The sequence below is a fragment of the Aspergillus fischeri genome, genomic scaffold, assembly GCF_000149645.3.
Source record: "Aspergillus fischeri NRRL 181 1099437636247 genomic scaffold, whole genome shotgun sequence".
Taxonomy (NCBI): Eukaryota; Fungi; Ascomycota; class Eurotiomycetes; order Eurotiales; family Aspergillaceae; genus Aspergillus; species Aspergillus fischeri.
The window spans coordinates 653284-667875 of NW_001509772.1; the positions used below are offsets into that span (position 1 = coordinate 653284).

Below are 14592 nucleotides of genomic sequence, written 5' to 3' on the forward strand. Positions count from 1 at the left end.
GGAGCCGTGTGATTCTTGGTCCGAGCCGGGGAAGCGACCGGTTGATGAAAGAACGCCGTCCAAGGGGAAGGAAGGAGGCACGAGACGGGACTGCCGCCTTATACAGGCCTCTGGACTGTTAGAACAGCAAAATTCTTGACGCACAAAGGCTGAAAGTTCCAGGACAAATTCACATGGGATGCACAAACACCGCAGCGGGAGAGGAGGTCAGTTTAGGCCTTTGACGCCTGAGGCCTTTACTCACGTGACTATGCACGTGCCCTCATGGAACAAGAAGCTGCTTCAAAGTGCATTGGATGTTCTTCCGGGTCACGTGCATCTGACGGAATAGGCCCGCGGCTTTGTAGGTGGAGTGACCTTTCGAAGCTTTGGCTGCTCAAGAACAAGCTTGCTTAGCATCAAAGACCTGCACAAACTGCATTAAGACCCTGGCATCCTACTTCGATATCTGCTTTAAGCGTTTGGTGCATTCAGAAATACAGTATATCTCCTCCCTTATTTCTCGAAAATGCCTGTCGTTGCAGCTCCGCCTCAAGGCCACGGCCCCTCCACCTTTGACAAGAGTGAGTCTGGAGACCGCTGGGGCACTTGACGATGTCCACATACATCTGTAGATAGTGAGCTAACTCTGCGACAGTGAAGATGGGTGCTCTGATGGGATCGAGTGAGTCTGCAGAAACGTAACGTTCTTTCGCATGGAAGCATCGCTAATCAAAGCGCTCTTTCTAGCCGTTGGCGGTATCATGGGATTTATCATCGGTTCGTGCCATTGAAGTACTGATTTATGCAAATATGTCGCTTACATGGTCTAAGGAACCGTCACTATCTTCCAGTATGGCGCTGGGCCTAACGGTGTGATGCGCACTCTGGGAAAATACATGCTTGGTTCGGGTGCAACTTTCGGGTAAGCTTTCTTTCTAGCCTGCATGATACATTTGAATATGCCACCTGTTATATTGACAGAGGAGATTAAAATTGTCCCGGCCGAAGTTCTTGTGCTAATGTGATACTTGCTTCCCGACAGTCTTTTCATGTCGATTGGTAGCGTTATCCGTACCGAAGGACCTCACAACGACGCTTGGCTGCGTGCTCGGGGACCCCCAATGATGCTTCCTCGTCAGTCTCCTCTACGGCCCATGCGTCAGTAGGCGAATAATACTGCTTCTGCCGCAGGAACTGAGAGGGAGATATATCACGACCCGTGGGGACGACTTGTACAATAATATCTACCGGGATGGGAACCTTGTACTGCAGGGAGCAAGACACGCGGTGTGGCACTTTGCTGCTGGATGGTTGCGAAATGTCAGCGCAGCGGAGGGACTCTCCCTACATCATGTACATAACATGGAGGCATCGGACATTGGGTCGGATGGAAGGTGCCTCCAGCGATGCACTTTTTTCTGGCGTTGAAGCAAAGCATCCATGATTAGTATGGAAAGAGCTATGGTATACGTGCAGTCATTAAGTCCATTAAGTGCGGCATTTCTTACGCTGGTAATGTTACAACTAACTTTGAACAATGGGGACTCTGAGAAGTCGCTCAGCAGCTGCATTGAACAACTGGCCAGACAGAATGCTAGCATGTTGAGCCTTGAATATCTTCGAGGGTCCAAGGAAGCGGACGATCGCCCTTACATGGCAACTAGGCGTCTTTTGAGCTCGAAATGATCCCGCCTCTGAGGAGATGTACGGTCATTAATCAGTGTCCCATTGTCAATACACTACAAGCTGTTGTATGCCGCTGCCTTTGTTCAAGAGAGAGGGGACTGAAGGACCGCAATAACGCAATGCGCTTTGACCTAATCACAATTCTGCCTGACGACGTAATGAGCTGGCGGTGACACCGAGTTTGGGCAGGTCATATAAAGTGATAATGCAGAGATGTATGCATGGTCACCTTTTTACTTCGTGGAATGCCGATCATCGTGCCCTTGCTTCGATAAAAGATGATCATACTTGGGTACACCAGAGCGGAAAAAGAAGTTCGAGCTGTTGCTTAGTGAACCTTGACGATCATGTTGATCTGAACGCCTAGATTTCAGTAGGGCAGAATGAAATATGGGGCCATGCTCACAAGAGCGACAGAAACCAGTAGTCTACTCCGTAGAGCCGAGGCAGTGAGAGATGATCTATGGAAGATCTTCTCTCAGGAACAGTTTGAAGAGTCGTGTACACTCAATCGAACCTCGATAATTATTGTATTATTATCGTTGCGCCAGTTCCTTTCTCAATGATGATACTGCTCCTCGTGACCTCAGACCTGCGGAAACCTTAGGCACAATTCTGGGGCCACCTTTCCGTGGCTCATGACTGGATTTTCAGGAACAGCCGAACAGGTGGATGGACTAAGACTGGACAGTCGGACTTGGTGGCATCACTGGCATGGCCATTTTGCTTGTATACACTGAGTTTGTTAGTCCCTTCGTAGACGGTGTGACTAGTTGGGAATTTTTACTTGCAATCTGCATCAGGGACTATTGGAGTTTAGCCAGCGCATGTAATTTCGCTATTAGTTGGCGCGGTTCGCCCCAGGGAACAGAGTTGAAAGAGTCATATTATTACGAGAAGCATTCTGTGCGAAATCCTCCGATCTCCGATTCATCAACCAATTCAGTCGATGATTGCTGCGCCAAGGGGTGAGTTTAGGTCCCTGAGGGTTCGAACTTCAAAGGTGCGACAATCAACATGCCTCTCTCAGACCTGCGTGAAACAGCCCAGAGACAATGGAGGTGAGCGCAGGCGCCAGAATGAAGTTAAAGAATTTAGGACCACCATCTCTACAGGAGTTGAATGAAGGACAAGATCCCCTAGACGTGATGCTCAAATAATCAAAGTGGTTTTTTGTCGCTTCTGATAATTTCGCTGCTCTTCCCCAGCCAGAAGTGCAACCCGAGAAGCCAAAAGAGCACTAGGCTCTGGTGAGGTCTATTTAATTAAATGGTCCAGTAACTTCGATCGTACCTGACGAAGTGACGATGCACCAATTTCCGGTGAGGCACTAGAGATGTACTAATCTCGTTTCTCGGGGCTCCAAAGGCCCCTGCAGCGAATCATCCCATGGCGTTCCTGGGGCGAGTTTAGGTTTTCGAAGTCGCATGCACAGTTGAACCCTTCCGACCATCCATCATCGGCCACACACATCACATAACGATCCGCTTTGCTGACGAGGTCTTCCCTCTTCAGGAACCTCCACGGAGTTCGAACTAGTCAGGCGGCTACAACTTGATCCTCGTAATTCGCTCCACAATCCTAAGAAAAAGGTTTTCATCGTCCGTCTGGACCCTTAAGACTACGTACTGCCGTTCGTTGTTCATGAACTGCGGACTTGACTACCAGTACGAGCAGTGATGGCGAACCAAGTCACCAACCAAGCTAGCATACCATATGAGTTAGGACAACTCAGTCCAATAGAAAACAAAGACAATAAAAATCTCGTATTAGTGTAAATTGATGGGATGGACGGACCCCTTGCGATTGGTTAAGAATTTCCCCCCAGGCCAAGCTGCAGAAACAGACCCAGGTTGTTAAATAACAAAGCGCCGCCCCTGTTTGGTTTGGGATTTCTCCTTCATAAAACCTCCTTCACACGTTCGTTGTCTGGGGAATATTATTCCACTTACACTCCTTCTTGGCCCTTGAGCAGTGCTCCCCACGTTCCTTACAATAACCTCCTTTGCTTCTTGACTCCGGCGCTCACTCGTTCGCGTACCGAGTCTTGGATTCTCAGCGCTCCTTCATCCCAGTCATTCAACCTTGGTCAACCTCAACGCTACATCGCAAAATTTCCGTGCTGCTTCCAATCATCGCGGGTCCACACCTAGCTCTCTTGCGCATTGCGTTCTCCATCCTTGCCATCGGATAAGGATACCTCGATCGATTCATACGAATATAGTGCTGTCGCGTGCACAACATCAATCTCCTAAGTGTTTTTAAAACCTGGAGATTCTCCTTTCCGTCAATATGAAGATCAACGCCATTGTTTCGTCCGTACTCTGCCTGGCTGCGACCCAGCTTGTCGCCGCAGAAACCACCACTTCGACCTACACCCACACCATCACCAAGACGCTGGTTCGCGTGAATTCGGAAACCCCAGGAGCCTCTACAAGCATCAGCTCCTATGTCATTCCCTCGAGCTCTGCTACTCCTTCTAGCAGCTGGATTGCCAGCAGCAGTGCTGCTGCCACTTCGACTCCTGCGTCCAGCACCCCGTCCGCATCTGGCGTCGTGAATCATTCCGGAGCGGGAAGTGTTGCCGATGTCCGTATGCCTGTCGCGCTCGTCGCCGGATCCGTTGCCCTCCTTTTGGGTGCTGCGCTGTAATTGAATGAACAGCCATCCGACTTTGTTTGCGTTGCAGATAAGTACAATGCGAGAGCTGGACTTGATCAACATCGCGCTCGTCGCGCCCTGGCAGCTTGCGAACGAGTTCATTGAATTCTCTTCTACGCGGAAGTGAAGTACAGGTGATGCTCGCATGGTATATCACCTCGTTACCTTCGACTGCGCTCTTCGAATATATTCATACTTTTGATTCTTTCTTTCTTCCTACAACTTCTTCTTCCTCCTCGTCTGAGATTTTACGATTTGAAGAATGAGGCAGTGGTCGAGGCGCTTTGGATTCATATACCCCTTTTTACGACTTCTTCTACGAGTTGACGGTGATTATTCCCCTTTTACCTCCATGATGTCTACCGGTCATCCGGTTATGATCACGGAGTTTCGGTTTCATTCGACCTGCGAGGTGGTTTGTTGAGCTTGGAGGATACTATTATGTTGCATATAGCGTAGTACATAGGCCAAGTCAATAGCAATTTAAAGCTGCTGGTCAAGATCCATTTTTCTGTAATCTCTGTTACACCACTAAGACGGTGGCACACAGGTTTTAAATGACCAGTGCATCAGATCGATCAGGTCGATTCCCCATGTTGAGCTTTAGATAATATTCTGCCGATCAGAATGAAGATGCTCAATGCTCAATGCTCAATGCTTAATGCTCCCGTCTGATCATCAAGTGGAGTTCTCCAATGAGGAACACCCGGCCCGATTGGCAGAGCGCGTGGAGTTGGAAGCCGACGCGTGCGCGGTTTTCGGTAAACAGTCGACTGACCACCGGTTGACCGTCACCTCTCGGATAGATTATCTGATTCCACATTCTTGCAGACGTCATGGCTTCCACATGCCTGACTTGAGATTCTCCCTCGTGGTCTCGATTGCGCCTGCTCGCTAAGGCCTGGTGACTCCGTTGCAGATCCGTTTCCCCACTCCAGAGGTGACGCGCCCCAGTCCAAAACAAGCGCCGTGGTCGCAGACAACAAGAATTCCATCTCATTGTTTTTCACTAATAACCAATTTTCTTGAAATACACTGAAAAAAGAGTTGCGCCCGGCATGGATAGCGAAGTCCCTCTTCCCCCGCCGCGACGAATCCGGCACCGCTCCCCCGCCAGTTCCAGTTCCTCCGCTGCGAACCCTCCAACTGCTTCCTCGTTCAAAAAGACATACCGACTCTCGCGCTTTGATGACCGCTCCAGCCAGCCGTCCAGTGATCCTGCGCTCTTCTCCAGCGATGATATCCCTGCGTCCGGTCTCGAAAACTACAACGCCCCCGTCTCCTCTGGAAATGCAGCGGGCAGGAAACGACGCTACCGGGGGACCTGGTGGGGAGAGACGGTAGTCGATCCGAAGCGGAAGAGGGCAGACTTTAAGGACAAGCGGCTTGTGGATAGTGGTGTGTGGATGGGAAGTGATGAGTCGACGGCAGAGTCGCTTTTGCCGTCGGAGGATGCGTTGATGTGGGGGGAAGACTTGATGCGGAATATGCAGAATTCTACGTCAGCTGGGGTGGGCAGTGAGGGACAGATGGGCGCAGCCAGTTCACAACCTGCGATTTCACAGCTGCGTCAGACGGTGTCACAGCCGGGGAGTTTCAGGAAGGTGGAGGAGCCGAGGGAACATCAGCTCGCGAGGACGATTGTCAATGACTGTCTCGAAAAAGGGCAGGATAGCGTCGACTTGAGGTGAGATAATATCTGTTTGAGTGATGTGAAGCTGCGCTAACTCTTGCAGCAATGGCAATCTGAGAGAGCTTCCGTTGGGCTTGCTGCTTCCTCTTCAATATCTCACCAAGTTGCCCTCAGTCAGAGAGCCTCCAATATCGGAAGAGGGCTACAGCTCCTTGAAACCGTTTCTCCGGTTGTTCCTGGCTGGCAATGCGCTTACTGCAGTTTCGGGAGAAATATTCGAACTCGACTCGCTCAGAGTTCTCAGCTTGCGGAATAACAAGCTGACGGAGATTCCTCCCGCTATAAGAAAGCTGACAATGCTGCAAGAGATCAACCTTGCGGTCAATCGCCTGCGATATCTTCCTTGGGAGTTACTATGGTTGATCAGGAAGGGTGACCTGAAACATCTGATGGTCCGACCCAACCCCCTTCTTCAGACCAATGATGTAGAAGTTACAAGGTGGTACTCGCCCGATGGTAGCGATGCAACATCACCGGAGGAGGCGTTGAAAGCGTGCCATTATGAAGGACCCGCACCTGAGGAAGCATGGGCCCCAATTCAAGTGGCGATCAGCCCCATCCGACGGTTCAACATGGAAGGTATTCCCATAACGGATGGCCAAAGCGGCACCTTGCCGTTGAGATCATCGGACGATGCCCCGTCCCATGTGCCCTCGTTGCGTGAGGTGTCCCTCCTGGCTTTCAGCCAATCAGCCTATTGCGACCAGATATCCGAGTCTGAGATGATCGGCTATCCTGAACTAATGGTTCGCCTCCTTCGACAGGCTAAGGGTGTCAGAAATGCTGGCGGTAGAAGCTGCTCGATATGTCACCGGAGCTTTGTAATTCCTCGCACCGAATGGATTGAGTGGTGGGACTGCAGTACCTACGAAAACGGGCTCAAGAGACCTCGGTGTCCTGGGGAGCAACTACGCCCATTGCCATTTCGAAGGTTTGGTTGCAGTTGGGCATGCGTTCCCGAAGCCGAAGAGTCAATGCTCCAAGCCGAAACTGGTCAGCAACAAGGCTAATAGCATCATTTTTGGAGGTTGGCATGGGCATGTGCATTGTGTGATTCTAAGCGACTGTCGATAGACTGTATCATGTGTGCTGTACATATGTTGGTGTATATTCGCCATCTTGCATTTTGATTGCTCTGTAGCATAAGCTATGGTGTCTACTTAACCCCTCATCCCTCTCTCAGTAAAACAACTTTCTGTCAACAGCCTCTCTTCTGAACCTTTGATTTTGAAAACTCACCAGATATCAGATCCTTAATGGGATGTGACCGCTCTATTTCAGAGGGACGATCCAGAGTCTCGGCAGTTTCATCTGTGAACACTGAAGCGCTCTGTCTGGAATCTCGTTCAATGGCTCAGACTACTTCTCCTTCTGCATTGGTGCCTGGGCTGCACTGCCCATATCTGTGCTGGGCTCGGTGCTCTCTGGATTCGTCCGAATCGGGCAATCCTTGACCGTATGAAGGATTATATCCCAGACGTGGTCCGGGATGTCGCAAAACGAATCTTCGAAAACGAAGCCAAGCAGGAACCCGAACCCTCGTGAGCAATTATTCAGGAGCAGAGCTCAAGCTTACCTGCTCGGCATTAGTAACAAATGTGAGTGAATCCTGGCTCAGGTGTTGAATGGCATGTAGGCTGCTGGTTCCGTCGGAGACTTGAATGCAGGCTTCGCCGAAGCCATGGAACTTCCAGGTGTCCACCGTCCGATCATCGATTTGGACCCTGGACATCGACCCGCTTGCCAATTTCCTCACCGTCGAGAACGGCACACTGTCAGAAAACGGGCTACACCACCGTGACCCTTTACCTACAAGACAGGGAAGATGACCGCTTCATCCTCATCAACACCTCCCGTCTCGGGCCGTATCCTCCAGGACACTGCACATCAAGCCAAAGAAAGCCTTAAGAGAGAGTCCAAACCTTACCTTGATGATGGTCCTTAATTCGGATTGCCACTGTACCTGCATACAAACAGCAGGAGGTGCTCCACTCAAAGCCAGGTAAGATCAACCCTACTAGACGCATTCCATTTCGAGCATCAGAAACCTCATGAAGGAATAGTCAAAAGTCTTCTGCTAATGCTTGTACCCACAGACCCATAGCTGCTCCTTTCAGCAGCGCACAAGTGCCACAAGGGGCAATTGTGATTGACGATGACTACTGGTATCGCAACACTTTGAAGGTCCCGTTCAATCAAACCCCTGAGCGGGTTCCCGAACATTTTGAGGTCTTTGCTTGGACTGCATGAATCGCATCAAGGATCTCAGGATCGAGGGGCGTATCAACAGCAGTATTTGTGCGGTGGAGCGAGCGAGATTGGAATCATGGATTGCTATCTAGGCAAGCTGCTATGGAGGAGATCAGGAGAGGAAAAAGGAGACGGAGAAGCTATCTACAAGAATCATGTAACTTAGGCTATATTCTATCAAAATATAATACCAAAGTAACAATTAGGCTAAAGGTGTCCGGACGACGTACTCGTCAGTCTAGAATTGCATATCCATAATCATAGCGGTATCATATGCCAACATATCCGATCATGCCAGGGAAGAACCTCCGTAGTCTCCATAGCAGCTAAAGATAACGGACTATGGAGCACCGGTATCACAATATGCAGAAAGTTTTGTATGTTACATATATAATCTACGAGTGCATTTTGAAATAATATAGCGGTCTGCCCTTGAGCTACGTCGATCACATCGAGAATATGGAAATTGAGGGGGAGAGGATGACGAGTACTGTAATTGCAACACACATAGACTATTCAACTGCACTATATAGGAGAGGATAAACCAAGTGCTTAGCACTACCTATATAAGTTAAGATGTGAGTTTGAATCAGAGAGAATGGTAAGTCATCAGCTTTAAATCTAACCTTGGGTGATCTGTTCAACTAACCGCCGATAACCATACTTTCCAGGGCTTCTTGAATGGTCTCAACTTGGTAATATCAGAATTATTCTCAGGTTCTGGAAACACTGGGCCGTGAAAACTCAGTCTAAGATTCTGACATAATGCTGATACGACAAAGCATCACTAAGAAGCATACGTTTTACCAAGGACATTATCCTCTTTTATCCCTCCTCGTCTGCTCATACAACTACTGAAGCAACGCATACCCGCAGAACAGAAAATGAGTGGGATAGCATCCCTACCCATGGAGCTATATGATGAGGTATGTTTAACAGATCAGGGGCTATCATTTCCGCAGAGAGGAGCTGATTTTTCATAAAAGATTGTGAGAAACTATTGTACACACTGGCCTGAGGATACCTATTGCTTGTCGTATATAAACAGTTGCTTTTCATTTATGAACAAGCAGCGTTTGAGGAGATGTTGTATCCTTCGTCAAGTGAATAAGGCGTTCTATTACAGCGCCACACGCTTGATGTTCCAAACCTTTGTGATCCCACTGGATCACCCAGCTCAGGAGGGTGACTTTCCCTTTCTCAAATTTGAAGAGCTCTGCCGCAATGCCAACACTCGCTATGTTAAAAGAGTGGTTATCAAATACTGCGAAAGCACGACAGGCCCAGCTGCATATAATCCTGGAGACTTTGCTGGCTCTTGCAAAAAGTTCGCGCTTTATCTCGAGCAATTCCCATCTTTAAGCCGCGTTGTACTGGTTTTCTCCAGATATCCTTGGGGGAGAAACAGCAGGAATGCTGGTGGCCACATTGAGCAGATAATCGAGGCTCTTCAACTTGCGCAGCTACCCAGGCTGACGGGACTGATGATTTACTATGATCCAGCGCCCAGGTCTACGTATGAGGATAGCTTACTTGAAAGCCCACCGTCCAATCATCCCCCTATCTCGAGGGGTATAAAAAGTCTCCAAAGCGTAACCCTTTTCCTTGCGTTCAGCTGGGTGACCCGCAGGGAAAACTCCAGTATAAGTCAAATCCTTGAACACGGCGAGAACCTGAAAGATGTTTATGCGCTTGGAATCCGTAGATTCCCACGAAGCCCATCAACATTTCTACACCCGTCGGCTCCCCTACGGTCCTTGCGACTTAGGTTTGCATTTCTCCCTGGCGAGTGCCTCCTTGAGCTCCGCCACTTTCAAAATACGTTGAGAGAGCTCGGGCTCAACGACGTGCGACTTAGCAGTCGCTCTTGGGCCGAGGTGTTTAATTTACTTCAGCAGTTTTCCGCCCTTTGCAGGCTGCAGGTAGAGAACTGTCGATACCAAGTTAACCAAGATCGTTGGAAATTTCTCCCTATGACCGAGACTGATCAGCAGGCTTTGCTCCAATACAAAGCTCATCGTCCACAAACCTGGGCGGAACCAGCCCGCAAACGGCGTCCCGTTAGAAATCCATGAACGACAGTCAATGCTGGGAGTATTTGCGCTGGATTCGACAACAGGCACTGGACAAACGCTACTTGGCAGAAACCTTGGGCTGGGGGATAATGTGGATCTTGGCCTCTACTAAAGAATTGAAGAATAACAAATTGCTCTATATACGTTTGCTATCTCTGAAATGCCCACTACGATTAAGGCAGTAACGAACTCATCTGATCCTCAGTGATGCGTAAGATGTACAATGACTTGCTCTATGGCAAGAACCGATGCCATTCACCAATTGGAGTGGCTGCACCTTCCTCTTTCTGCTGTAAAGTGAATGATGGCCCTGCCTCCTACCCAGAATAGAGCTCTGTAGTACATTTTTGAAAATGGAAGGCGCTCTTGGTCACCTTTTTGGCCATACAGTCTGGCGTGTTTCCTCCTAAATGACTTGCAGAACCGCCTCCATTCGCTTTCATACTTCGAGTTCCGTTCCCCTACCTTTCGTCGCTCATCACGACCTTGCTTTATACCTTTTTGACACAGTCTAACACTCTTAGAGTGTCTGGTTTTACCTCACACCGGGCGCAACTGGCAAACCAGGACGGACGAAACCTCCCAGGTCCGAGTCGGACTGTCAATCACTCAGCAGACTACCACGTGGGAGAAAAGGTCTCAAAACTTAGCCTTCGTCAAGTCAATGGTTGGCCGTCAGCATCGCAGATGACACTAGGGCATTACCTTCTTACAAGCGCTGTGGAGATTCCACTATGCCAACCAGCTCAGTACCGGTTTGGGTTATTGGTCTGAGGAAGCCAAGAACGATGCGCAGGAAGCTCTGGAAGACGATATGCAATGGAAGGCATATCAACGCGATATTGAAGAGAACGCGGGCACGGATAATGACGACAAGATCGATGTCGGCAAGTTTACCTCAACCCGATCGTTTCAGCTCCGCATCAGCAACGAAATACCCACGGACCTGACTCAAGGTGATATATCACCTGAGGATCCTGAATCGTCTGAGCATTCTGAATCGCCCGAGGGTCCTATGTCGTCTAGGACAAGAACAAAGTTAACCAAAGGGGGACCTCCAACGGCACCGGTAGAAAACTTACCAGCGGTTGAAACTATGCCCGACGCTGAGACGCGGAGCAACGATACTCGCAATGATACTGATTCTACGCAGGGGGCACGGAGCGCAACTGCTCAAACAGGTAATACCACGGCTGGCGGACTATCCTTCTTCTCTGCGGCGCATCCCGACTCAGCAAAACACGTGTTCGCCCGAACAAAGGACGAGGAAACCGTGAACATGGCTCTTGTGAATTTCCTCGACGTGATGAGCTATTACTGCAAGAAAGTAAGGAAGCTGCGATGGGATCTGGACAGACAAAATGTGACCGTCACTGTGGGAAAGGCTACGATTGTAGCAAGGACAGATGGCCGCTTGTCCAAACGAGCTGCACCAAGTGACAGTCAGAACTTCGCCATTGTAGAAGTAAAACCGTTCATCTTGCGGGAGAACCCCGATAAGACCCTGATGCAAATGGGAATGGAGATGGTAGCATGGATCGGCCAATCTATCCATGACGGTAAAGAAGTCTCTCCGTAAGTGCCGGCGCAAGAGGTTGTGAGATCAGAACTCTCAGGTCCTAATAAGAGGTTAGGTACATCTTGATAAGCCAGCACCGACAAGAGGTCTTCGTTACGTTCGCAAAACCCGGCGACGGCTATAAGAAATATCTGGAGAAGAATGGTCCCGACTCAATGACTCCAGAGGAGAGTGACTTTCTGAGATTGCATTGCTTTGGTCCCTTCGACATCTTTGATGCGAAGCCCATCCGCGTACTTGGACAACTTGTACTCCGCCTTACCATAGACGCCAACATGAGATGCGGTAACCAAGCATGAGAGAAGAACCGGAGTACTCGGGTGAGAGTGGTGGCTGCCTCAATGCGTGGAGAGTCCTTGTTGGGGGACTCAGACCCACCATACCCCTACATCACAGCAACGGCTGGAACGTGCTGAAGCTGAAGGCTTAAGGCTGCAAGAACTGGTCGGTGATAGTGACGCCCTCTATCAAGAGGAAGTCCTTAAGGTCGAACAGAAATACAAACAGGCCTTGAAAGCAAAGGACAAGGAGGCAGACACCCTGAAGCACCAAATTAAGGAATAGAGCCACTTCTTGTAACAATATTGGACGGACCATTGGACTCCTCGTCAATAGACAGGTTTTCGGATTATAGAGAGCATAGAGTATGCTTCATATTATTCCTCACCGTAGTCGGTCCAGTACCTCGGTAGTAGACCCTAACCTCCTGCACCTTAATTGATAAAAACGAGGCTCCTCGAAGAGTATACAGTGGGTGGCAGTGGTTCTCATATTGCAGCGTTTCAATGACTGAGCGCCGGACATGACCATAGGTGCTTGGCCAGATCAATCAAAGCTTCTGAGTTAGTGTGTATATGAAGGACAGCCTGGACAAAGTTCGGCTCACTTGAACCCAACCGTAGTTATGAGCCTACCTGAGGTGAAGTATTGCGATCGGCGAGTCATATAAACACAGACTACGGAGAAGCTGATTGTCGTAATCATTGGAAGGTTTGGGCCGGGGAAAGGTGGGCGGCCCGGTTCCGGAGGCCCTCATTTTCAAACCAATCAAACCCAAGGATAAAACTGTCCCTGACGCCGCTGCCAAGCAACCATCTTGGCAGACTACATTGTACTACATACTCCATGATGGATCCAACGTCTTCAGATAACATCTTTTTCCAGCAAGCGTCTTACACTAATCTTCGCAGTGGTATAGAATTATTCTGGGAAAAGCCCTTACCTCAATTCACATTAGATTTCAGCCTCTTTTGCGAAATTCTAAATTATGGGTTCTATCTTGAATTCATCTTCATATTGTAGGTTGCATGGTGGAATCGTCTCGGGTACAGTTCGGTCCTGATTACAAGCGATACTAAAACTATTCATAGTACTGGACTTTGAAAGCCAATTTTATTCGTAGATGCCCTCTTTGGTGCTTGTTGACAGATGAAAAATCTGGCATTTCTGCGAGTATGAGCGTTGTTGAAGCATTGCTATCTCTCAGTAGATAGTCTGTCGTCTAACCAAAAGGAAAGCAGAGTAAAAGAAACTGAGTATAGTGCAGCATTATTGTATCTAGGTAATAATCCTAATAATCAAAAGCAAAAGTGACTAAGTAAATAATGTCGAACGGCTGAGTCTGGAGAGTTTGAGCGATCAACTTTATCCCAGAATCTGCTGTCAACAGGCCTTTGAGTGTGCAAAGTACCCCAAATAAACCTGAACGCTACAGTACTTATATTCTCAATGAGTAAATTCGTCTTCCGATGATAAAGCCGCTCCATCCCGTATCTTTGTATTTGGTCGACTTCTATGAATCTCAAATCGGCTCCCCTGGCAAGGTCTCAGGCGCTGCATTTTGATTGCCCCTTCGTAAAATTTATGGTGAATTAAGCAAACAAACCTGGCTTTTGAGCGTGCTGGTTGCTATATAATATGCGTTTTGACCTAAGCCCTAAATGGTTGCATCAGGTGGCAGGGCAGCAGCAAACGCGACCCCAGCCCACGCACGATGAACTGCTTCCTTCTTGTGTTCTCCTCCTCTCCTCCTCGTGGCCTTCTCATGCTCATAATACTGCCACTTTTATGGCCCAAGTTCAATCTTTCTTACATTTCCTTCCTCCGATTGAATTGTGGCTCGACGACTCGGTCTGTTGGTCTTTTCGCGTAAGTACCCCGACTTTCTAGTGCAAAACGTCCAGAGCATCTGACGGAGGCCTTTTCAGTGGCTCTCGTAGAGAGTCCAGGTTTCTCTCCTTTTCCTATGGTGCAGCTTGCCAGCATAGTTGGTAAGTACGACACCCATTTTAGACAAGTTACGCTGAGAGCAGCCGGCCCTCGTAGAGGGTCTGGGTTTGCGGCAGTTGTACGCACAAGGTGAGTAGCTCCATCTCTCGTTTCTCATATGCATGGCTGATGCGTCGATAGTCCGGCTCTCGTGGAGGGTTCGGTTTCCCCGAATTTCCACCTTGGTGAGTTTAACCGATCAAAGCTTTGGAAATCCTGACTGACCAACATTTAGCTGGCTTCCTTAGAGGGTTCAGTTTTTCTCTACCTTTACCTTTGTAAGTTGCCCTGATTGATGCATCTTGGCTGCTGACTGACATTTCCTAGTGCTGCCTCTCTTAGAGGGTTCGGTTTTCCCCGATTTTCTCGAATCGTATTCCTACTGGACTCAGTGGTAA

At 49.0% G+C, this 14592-nt stretch overlaps 4 protein-coding genes across 4 annotated transcripts, besides 1 other annotated feature; all 4 read left to right on the plus strand.

Moving 5' to 3' along the window:
- Positions 1-508: 508 nt before the first annotated feature.
- NFIA_034790 (MGR2/ROMO1 family protein) lies at positions 509-1148 on the plus strand (the record flags this gene model as incomplete). Its single annotated transcript, XM_001265807.1, has 5 exons — positions 509-563; positions 638-664; positions 730-759; positions 814-904; positions 1025-1148. 5 exons carry the CDS (start codon positions 509-511, stop codon positions 1146-1148), a joined length of 327 nt encoding a protein of 108 aa, XP_001265808.1.
- A 2812-nt stretch (positions 1149-3960) lies between these two features.
- Positions 3961-4320, plus strand: NFIA_034800 (uncharacterized protein; the record flags this gene model as incomplete). Its single annotated transcript, XM_001265808.1, has 1 exon — positions 3961-4320. One exon carries the CDS (start codon positions 3961-3963, stop codon positions 4318-4320), a length of 360 nt encoding a protein of 119 aa, XP_001265809.1.
- Positions 4321-4962: 642 nt separating this feature from the next.
- Positions 4963-4995: a microsatellite.
- A 392-nt stretch (positions 4996-5387) lies between these two features.
- Positions 5388-7032, plus strand: NFIA_034810 (leucine-rich repeat domain-containing protein; the record flags this gene model as incomplete). Its single annotated transcript, XM_001265809.1, has 2 exons — positions 5388-6016; positions 6066-7032. 2 exons carry the CDS (start codon positions 5388-5390, stop codon positions 7030-7032), a joined length of 1596 nt encoding a protein of 531 aa, XP_001265810.1.
- A 3213-nt stretch (positions 7033-10245) lies between these two features.
- NFIA_034820 (uncharacterized protein) lies at positions 10246-12490 on the plus strand (the record flags this gene model as incomplete). Its single annotated transcript, XM_001265810.1, has 4 exons — positions 10246-10332; positions 11045-11922; positions 11982-12159; positions 12299-12490. The coding sequence occupies 4 exons, from the start codon at positions 10246-10248 to the stop codon at positions 12488-12490; spliced, it is 1335 nt and encodes a 444-aa protein (XP_001265811.1).
- Positions 12491-14592: the final 2102 nt, after the last annotated feature.